We start from the raw sequence: 10,000 nt of genomic DNA on the forward strand, positions 1-10,000 counted from the left end.
TTTACTTTCCTTACTGACGCATTGTACCTATTCGTGTTCTGAGCTAGTGACCATCTTATGGAAGGGAACAAATTCATTAGTCACTGATTTTATATGTAAGCACTAAGGAATATAAAAAGTCTAAAGATTAAAAAAGAGGCAAGTACAAACTTAATTCAGGGGATAAAGTAGCTACAAGTATTGCAACTGCAGACTAAATCCACCTTGCACATATTCGATTTTTGCTCCGAGGAAATGAAAAAAAAGCTTATACACATATAAGCAATGTATGTGTTCATGTATCCATACGTATACATGCACACATCTGACCTCACATACTCAAACACATTTGCGCATGTACATCTACACATATGCATATGCATAAATACATTTGTTTATACCATTTATATCGTAGTCAATCAGATTCCATAATATCAGCTGGTTGTCAATGAAATCAAATCGACATGATAGTTTCGAAGATAAAATGTTTGTTAAATAAAATAAGTCAAAATAAGAATCATGCCACACCCCTGGATAGTTCAGAAAGAGATCATGTGGGTGAAGAGTGATCGCTTTCATCGTGCACATCCCTGAGGTCTGGGTGGCAATAGGCTTCTTTCCCCGTGAAGGTCGTGACGTCATTCCCAAGGGTGGAGCTTCGTGTATATAATGTGAAGTGTTCTTCGATCTAGTTATAGTTCCTCAGCATGTCTCCCAAGGTAGGTTACAAACGAACTAAGTTGATCGTGAATGTTATTGTCATTGTACCTGTAGTGTACTATTCTTAATGGTAATAAAATATTTTTCAGTTCATTATCTTTACTGCTCTTGTGGCCGTGGCTCTTGCCCGCCCTGATCAAGCCCCAGCCTATGGCTATGCCGCCCCTACACCTGCTCCTGCACCTGCCAAGTACGACTTCAACTACGCCGTCAAGGACGAATATTCTGGAAACGACTTCGGTCACCAGGAGGCCCGTGATGGCTATGACACTCAAGGTTCCTACTACGTCCTCCTTCCCGACGGTCGTCTGCAGAAGGTCGCCTACACTGTCAACGGAGACTCCGGTTACGTGGCTGAGGTCAGCTACGAGGGCGAGGCCCAGTACCCTGCCGAACAGCCTGCTTACAAGCCCGCCCCTTCATATGCTTAGATGCAAAGTCTAATTTGTCTGTGATTGTATTTATAACTCTTACTTATTTTAAATAAATAATTAACAAAAGAAACTAGATAATTTTGAGATTCCTATAAATAATAAGAAACAAATATTGAATAGTTTTTTAAGCATAATACACTTATATGTATGATCCATATTTATACATGCATAAGTTATATATATATATATATATATATATATATATATATATATATATATATATATATATATATATATATATATATATATATATATATATATATATATATGTATATATATATATATATATATATATATATATATATATATATATATATATATATATATATATATATGTATGTATGTATGTATATAAACAGTCATATCTGTATATATATCATATATATATATATATATATATATATATATATATATATATATGTATAAAGCAAAACCCAAGAAGTATTGTTCAGTTGGATTCGTTGTGCTTATTTACCAGAACTCCTCGAAGGTAAAATTATTTTCTTAACATAGTATTTGTATATCACTCCTGAAGTCTTAGAGATTATATCTTTGAATATATATCTTGAAATGGAAGTTAATCAGCCACATATTTGAATTTCGACCATAAATGCCCAAGAAGGAATAGATGGAAAAGAGCCCGTTTTCCCACGGTTTACTGTTTCAGTATAGCTTTTTATTTTTCATATTCATGTGATTAAGTTAAAGGTAATTACAAACATTATAGTTTATAGAAACAACATTGTTAATAGCTTCTATGCACTGTCGACTTCATAAGGTGTACAATGTTGTGTTCTCATAACGAAGCTGCATATAATATTTATGTACCACAGTAAAGATCCTATAGCACTGTATGTCCATGATCTGCTAATAGTCATAGGTTCGATATGGCATGATTAACTTTGCAAAGTTGTAACACTATGAAGAACTCGCCCCTCCTTCTGTTTTCTTCATATTTACGCACGGTTGTTTCCTACTAAAATCACACTTTAATATTGATTAGTCTCATTTTATTTGAATACTGCATGATTCGATATATATATATATATATATATATATATATATATATATATATATATATATATATATATAATATTTGCCAAAGGGCATTATCTAATTTCCTTGTAATAGAATTTATTATCCTCATATCCCAGAAGTATAAGTATCGAAAAGACACAGGAATAGCGTTATTAACCATAATCTCTCATATTATATAAATATATTTCTAGCTGTGACATAACTCATCCTCTTTTGGGGTTTTAAAATTATGATCTTACTGAAACTATTAATTATCTCCCACCGCAGACTGCGCCAAGAATAACGATCGGTTTGTGGTTTGCACATCCAGTATTAGTATAAAAAAGACTATATTATTAGCATCACCAATATGTATAGAGAGTAGTTTCGAATGCTGGAAGGTAAATCCTTACCTGGTTTAGCATGTTTTTTTTCTTCTTTCTCGAAGTTGCGCTACGAATGAGTATAGATATAATAATATATTAATATAAAACATAATAATATGAATATATAATATATATATATACATATATATAACGTAAATAATATAGTATATATATAGTATATATAATGTATATAATGTAAATTATGTATATAAAAATATAATAATATGAAATCTAATAATAGAAGAAATTTGAGGGGGGGGGGATATATATGTATATATATACATATGCACAATTGTATGCATATATAAATGTATACATATATATGCGTAGGTATCTATATATACATACATACATACATATATATATATATATATATATATATATATATATATATATATATGTGTGTGTGTGTGTGTGTGTGTGTGTGTGTGTGTGTGTGTGTGTGTGTGTGTATTTTTTATACGTGTGTGTTTTAATACGCATATATATATATATATATATATATATATATATATATATATATATATATATATATATATATATATAAAAATTTATACTTATATTATATATATGTATCTATATATATCATGCATATATGTATATATATATACATAAATATATATTTATACATGTATACACACACACACACACACACACACACACACACACACACACACACACACACACACATATATATATATATATATATGTATATATATATATATATATATATATATATATATATATTTATATATATAAATTCATACACACATACGAGTATACATGTATGAACATGTATAAGTATATATGCATATATATAAATATATACATATACATACACATATGAATATGTGTATGGATATACATAGATATATACATATATAAATATACATACATCTAAATATATATATATATATATATATATATATATATATATATATATATATATATATATATATATATATATATATATATATATTCATATATGCATATATATCACATATATTCACATTTATTCATATGCACATATATACATACATATTTTTATTTGTATCTGCATTTCAGCATACATACATACATACATATATATATATATATATATATATATATATATATATATATATATATATATATATATATATATATATATATGCATATAAGTATATAGTATGTACTTAATAAATGACATAGTATGTGGTTAATATATAAGTGAAATTATATGTATATATATATATATATATATATATATATATATATATATATATATATATATATATATATATATATATATATATATATATATTTACACGCACTCAGATACATATGCACACTTATGTGTATATACATACACCTATATAGATACATATTTGTGTGTATCTATATGTGTATATGTATGTATATAACAAATTCACAATATAAAGGATAGTACACACAAACATAGCACACACACACATTTATTTTCTTTTTACCGTAGCACCACACACATGATTGTGCACGTACCTCTATGTTATATATCTCTCACTACACACACACACATACACATATATATTAAATTATAATTTCATATAAGCGATATCTTTGTGTGTGAGTGCTATGTGTTTGTGTGTGTAGAAAGGGGGAAAGAGAGAACGTCTGCATATCCATGTGGCTTGCATGTGATTAGGCCTCTCCTCTTCAAGGCCGTGACGTCATTGTGTAGGGTGGAGCCTCAAATATATAAACCGGCCACTTGCTACGAACTGCATCAGTATCTGGATCAGCCTTATCATGTCAGCTAAGGTAAGCCTCTAATATTTCTTGAGAGTATTTCTTAAAGTCCTGACAGTGTAATGATCTTTAGTCTGATAATTATCATTTTATTCCCATTAAATGTCGAATTGAAATTCTATGATTAAATAATCAGTATACTATTACTCTTTCAGCTTATAATTTTTGCCGCCCTTGTGGCCGTGGCCCTCGCCCGCCCTGACCAGCCCCCGGCCTATGGCTATGCCGCCCCTACACCTGCTCCTGCACCTGCCAAGTACGACTTCAACTACGCCGTCAAGGACGAATATTCTGGCAACGACTTCGGTCACCAGGAGGCCCGTGATGGCTATGACACCCAGGGAGCCTATTACGTCCTCCTTCCCGACGGTCGTCTGCAGAAGGTCGCCTACACTGTCAACGGCGACTCTGGCTACGTGGCTGAGGTCAGCTACGAGGGCGAGGCCCAGTACCCTGCCGAACAGCCTGCTTACAAGCCCGCCCCCTCATATGCCTAAAAGTATTATCCAATTTACTTGTAATATAATTTATTACTCTTTTATAACTTTGTAAATAAAGTTTCAAAGTAACGATTCCCTATTTCCTTACAAATCACAAATGCGTACAGATATTCTTCCGAGTTCAGCAAGCCGTTGCGTAAGAGCGGATACACACACTACAAGCTCTGTGTGAGAGATAGATACATAGTTACAGACTGGTACTTCTGTTTTTCTTGACATTGTGATCAAAAAGATAATGAAGATGCTTGACTCTCCAACGATATATTAATCACCCTCTCTCTCTATATATATATATACACACACACATATATATACATACATTTATATATCATTTATATATCTTTCTATCTACGTACACAATTATGAATATGTACATGCATACATACGCACACACATTTTTTTCCACATGACTTCAAGCTATATCAAGGCTTAGCATTTAAAAAAATACAAACTGAATTACTTTCACTAGCTTGGTAGAGTTGTTTACATACCACAGTGCACTGCAAAACTATGATCAGCACACTAAAATACTAGAAAAAACACTGGGAAATAATTTTTAGATTATTTTTTTAGATGAATAATGAAAAGCCTCGAAGCACTTATTAGGGTTAATTTATTATTATTTTGTCATGCTTATCACGATATAGGGGTCATTTTGATAATGAAAGAGGAAATGGAAATTTAAGAAACATTTTTATGTAGATATAGTGAATCTATTAAAGATAGAAAGAGAGAGTAGTGTGCAAATGGGATAGAATGATAGATAAAAAGGAAAATGGAAAAAAAGTCTGCTACAGAATGCACCGAAATAGGAAGAATGAATGAATCTCGATCCCTTTAGGAATATCTTGTTTACCTTTGACGCAATGTCAATACAGAGCCGCACACAAGCTTACAGTGTTGTGGTTCGAGGTTTGTTCATGTATATATTCATACACACATACGAGTATATATGTATGAACATGTATATGATTATATGTTTATATATACATATTTATCTATCTATCTATCTAACTCTAACTCTATATCTATATCTATATCTATATCTATATCTATATATACATATACATATACATACACACGCATGAACACACACACATATACACGCATATATGCATATATATATACATACATAAATATACATACACATATGTATGTGTGTATGGATATACATAGATATATACATATATAAATATATATACATCTAAAAACATTAAACATATATATACATACATACATACATATATATATATATATATATATATATATATGCATATATATATATTTATATATATATATGCATATATATATATATATATATATATATATATATATATATATATATATATATATATATATATATATATATTCATATATTCATATATGCATATATATCACATATATTCACATTTATTTATATGCACATACATACATATTTTTATTTGTATCTGCATTTCAGCATACATACATACATATATATATACATATATATATATATATATATATATATATATATATATATATATATATATATATATATATATATATATATATATATATATATATATGTATATAAGTATATAGTATGTAGTTAATAAATGATAAAGTATGTGGTTAAGATATAAGTGAAATTATATGTATATATATATATATATATATATATATATATATATATATATATATATATATATATATATATATATATATATATATATATATTTATTTATTTACACGCACTCAGATACATATACACACTTATGTGTATATACATACACCTATATAGATACATATTTGTGTGTATCTGTATGTGTGTATATGTATGTATATAGCAAATACACAATATAAAGGATAGTACACAAATACATAGCACACACATATTTTTCACCACACACATGATTGTGTACATACCTCAACGTTGTATATCTCTCACTACACACACACATACAAATATATATTAAATCATAATTTCATATAAGCGATATCTTTGTGTGTGAGTGCTATGTGTTTGTGTGTGTAGAAAGGGGGAAAGAGAGAACGTCTGCATATCCATGTGGCTTGCATGTGATTAGGCCTCTCCTCTTCAAGGCCGTGACGTCATTGTGTAGGGTGGAGCCTCAAATATATAAACCGGCCACTTGCTACGAACTGCATCAGTATCTGGATCAGCCTTATCATGTCAGCTAAGGTAAGCCTCTAATATTTCTTGAGAGTATTTCTTAAAGTCCTGACAGTGTAATGATCTTTAGTCTGATAATTATCATTTTATTCCCATTAAATGTCGAATTGAAATTCTACGATTAAATAATCAGTATACTATTACTCTTTCAGCTTATCGTTTTTGCCGCCCTTGTGGCTGTGGCCCTCGCCCGCCCTGATCAGCCCCCGGCCTATGGCTATGCCGCCCCTACACCTGCTCCTGCACCTGCCAAGTACGACTTCAACTACGCAGTCAAGGACGACTATTCTGGAAACGACTTCGGCCACCAGGAGGCTCGCGATGGCTATGACACCCAGGGAGCCTACTACGTCCTCCTTCCCGACGGTCGTCTGCAGAAGGTCGCCTACACCGTCAACGGCGACTCTGGCTTCGTGGCTGAGGTCAGCTACGAGGGTGAGGCCCAGTACCCTGCCGAACAGCCTGCTTACAAGCCCGCCCCCTCATATGCCTAAAAGTATTATCTAATTTATTTGTAATATAATTTATTACTCTTTTATAACTTTGTAAATAAAGTTTCAAAGTAACGACTCCCCATTTCCTTAAAAATCACAAATGTATACAGATATTCTTCCGAGTTCAGCAAGCCGTTGCGTAAGAGCGGACACACACATATAGATAGCACAATACAAGCTCTGTGTGTGAGAAAGATACACAGTTACAGACTGGTACTTCCGTTGTTCTTGCCTTTGTGATCAACAAGATAATGATGATGTTTGACTCTCCAACGATATATTAATCTCTCTTCTATATATATACACATACAAATGTTCATACATTTATATATCATTTATATATCTTTCTATCTACGTACACAATTATGAATATGTACATGCATACATACGCACGCACAATTTTTCTCCACATGACTTCAAGCTATATCAAGGCTTAGCATTTAAAGAAATACAAACTGAATTACTTTCACTAGCTTGGTAGAGTTGTTTACATACCACAGTGCACTTCAAAACTATGATCAGCACACTACAAATACTAGAAAAAACACTGGGAAATAATTTTTAGATTATTTTTGAGATGAATAATGAAAAGCCTCGAAGCACTTATTAGGGTTAATTTATTATTTTGTCATGCCTATCACGATATAGGGGTCATTATGATAATGAAAGAGGAAATGGAAATTTAAGAAACATTTTTATGTAGATATAGTGAATCTATTAAATATAGAAAGAGAGAGTAGTGTTCAAATGGGATAGAATGATAGATAAAAAGGAAAATGGAAAAAAGGTCTGCTATAGAATGCACCGAAAGAGGAAGAATGAATGAATCTCGATCCCTCTAGGAATATCTCGTTTACCTTTGACGCAATGTCAATACAGAGCCGCACACAAGCTTACGGTGTTGTGGTTCGAGGTTTGTTCATGTATATATTCATACACACATACGAGTATATATGTATGAACATGTATATGATTATATGATTATATATACATATTTATCTATCTATCTAATTCTATATCTATATCTATATCTTTATCTATATACATACACACGCATGTACACACACACATATACACGCATATATGCATATATATATATACACATACATACATATACATACACATATGTATGTGTGTATGGATAAACATAGATATATACATATATAAATATATATACATCTAGAAAGATTATATATATATGTATACATATTCATACATGCATATGTATCACATATATTCACATTTATTCATATGCACATACATACATATTTTTATTTGTATCTGCATTTCAGCATACATACATGCATACATACATACATACATACATACATATATATACATATATTTATATATACATATATATATATATCTTTATGCATATAAGTATATAGTATGTACTTATTAAATGATATAGTATGTAGTTAATATATAAGTGAAATTATATGTATATATATATATTTATTTACACGCACTCAGATACATATACACACATAAGTGTATATACATACACCTATATAGATACATATTTGTTTGTATCTGTATGTGTGTATATGTATGTATATAGCAAATACACAATATAAAGGATAGTACACACATATATAGCACACACATATTTTTTTCTTTCTACCGTAGCACCACACACATGATTGTGCACGTACCTCTATGCTATATATATCTCACTACACACACACATACACATATATATTAAATCATAATTTCATATAAGCGATATCTTTGTGTGTGAGTGTTGTTTGTTTGTGTGTGTAGAAAGGGGGAAAGAGAGAACGTCTGCATATCCATGTGGCTTGCATGTGATTAGGCCTCTCCTCTTCAAGGCCGTGACGTCACTGTGTAGGGTGGAGCCTCAACTATATAAACCGGCCACTTGCTACGAACTGCATCAGTATCTGGATCAGCCTTATCATGTCAGCTAAGGTAAGCCACTAATATTTCTTGAGAGTATTTCCTAAAGTCCTGACAGTGTAATGATCTTTAGTCTGATAATTATCATTCTATTCCCATTAAATGTCGAATTGACATTCTATGATTAAATAATCAGTACACTATTACTCTTTCAGCTTATCATTTTTGCCACCCTTGTGGCCGTGGCCCTCGCCCGCCCTGACCAGCCCCCGGCCTATGGCTATGCCGCCCCTACACCTGCTCCTGCACCTGCCAAGTACGACTTCAACTACGCCGTCAAGGACGAATATTCTGGCAACGACTTCGGTCACCAGGAGGCCCGTGATGGCTATGACACCCAGGGATCCTACTACGTCCTCCTTCCCGACGGTCGTCTGCAGAAGGTCGCCTACACTGTCAACGGCGACTCTGGCTACGTGGCTGAGGTCAGCTACGAGGGTGAGGCCCAGTACCCTGCCGAACAGCCTGCTTACAAGCCCGCCCCCTCATATGCCTAAAAGTATTATCCAATTTACTTGTAATATAATTTATTACTCTTTTATAACTTTGTAAATAAAGTTTCAAAGTAACGATTCCCCATTTCCTTACAAATCACAAATGTTTA

General features: G+C 31.6%; 3 protein-coding genes across 3 annotated transcripts; all 3 read left to right on the top strand.

Moving 5' to 3' along the window:
- Nucleotides 1-587: 587 nt before the first annotated feature.
- LOC113824384 (pro-resilin-like) lies at nt 588-1,205 on the top strand. The gene is made up of 2 exons (XM_027377124.2): nt 588-698; nt 789-1,205. The coding sequence occupies exons 1-2, from the start codon at nt 687-689 to the stop codon at nt 1,128-1,130; spliced, it is 354 nt and encodes a 117-aa protein (XP_027232925.2). The 5' UTR covers nt 588-686; the 3' UTR covers nt 1,131-1,205.
- Nucleotides 1,206-4,284: 3,079 nt separating this feature from the next.
- On the top strand, nt 4,285-7,546 carry LOC138861535 (cuticle protein 8-like). Its single transcript, XM_070121288.1, has 5 exons — nt 4,285-4,315; nt 4,459-4,794; nt 5,682-5,715; nt 6,909-6,988; nt 7,132-7,546. The coding sequence occupies exons 1-5, from the start codon at nt 4,304-4,306 to the stop codon at nt 7,471-7,473; spliced, it is 804 nt and encodes a 267-aa protein (XP_069977389.1). The 5' UTR covers nt 4,285-4,303; the 3' UTR covers nt 7,474-7,546.
- A 1,832-nt stretch (nt 7,547-9,378) lies between these two features.
- LOC113824389 (pro-resilin-like) lies at nt 9,379-9,968 on the top strand. The gene is made up of 2 exons (XM_027377130.2): nt 9,379-9,408; nt 9,552-9,968. The coding sequence occupies exons 1-2, from the start codon at nt 9,397-9,399 to the stop codon at nt 9,891-9,893; spliced, it is 354 nt and encodes a 117-aa protein (XP_027232931.2). The 5' UTR covers nt 9,379-9,396; the 3' UTR covers nt 9,894-9,968.
- Nucleotides 9,969-10,000: the final 32 nt, after the last annotated feature.

Source organism: Penaeus vannamei, chromosome 4, assembly GCF_042767895.1.
Source record: "Penaeus vannamei isolate JL-2024 chromosome 4, ASM4276789v1, whole genome shotgun sequence".
Lineage (NCBI taxonomy): Eukaryota > Metazoa > Arthropoda > Malacostraca > Decapoda > Penaeidae > Penaeus > Penaeus vannamei.

Coding starts and splice junctions, on each gene's coding strand:
- LOC138861535 (XM_070121288.1), top strand. Junction 5,716..6,908: donor TTACAGTGTTGTGGTTCGAG/GTTTGTTCATGT, acceptor GTCATTGTGTAG/GGTGGAGCCTCAAATATATA. Junction 6,989..7,131: donor GCCTTATCATGTCAGCTAAG/GTAAGCCTCTAA, acceptor TTACTCTTTCAG/CTTATCGTTTTTGCCGCCCT.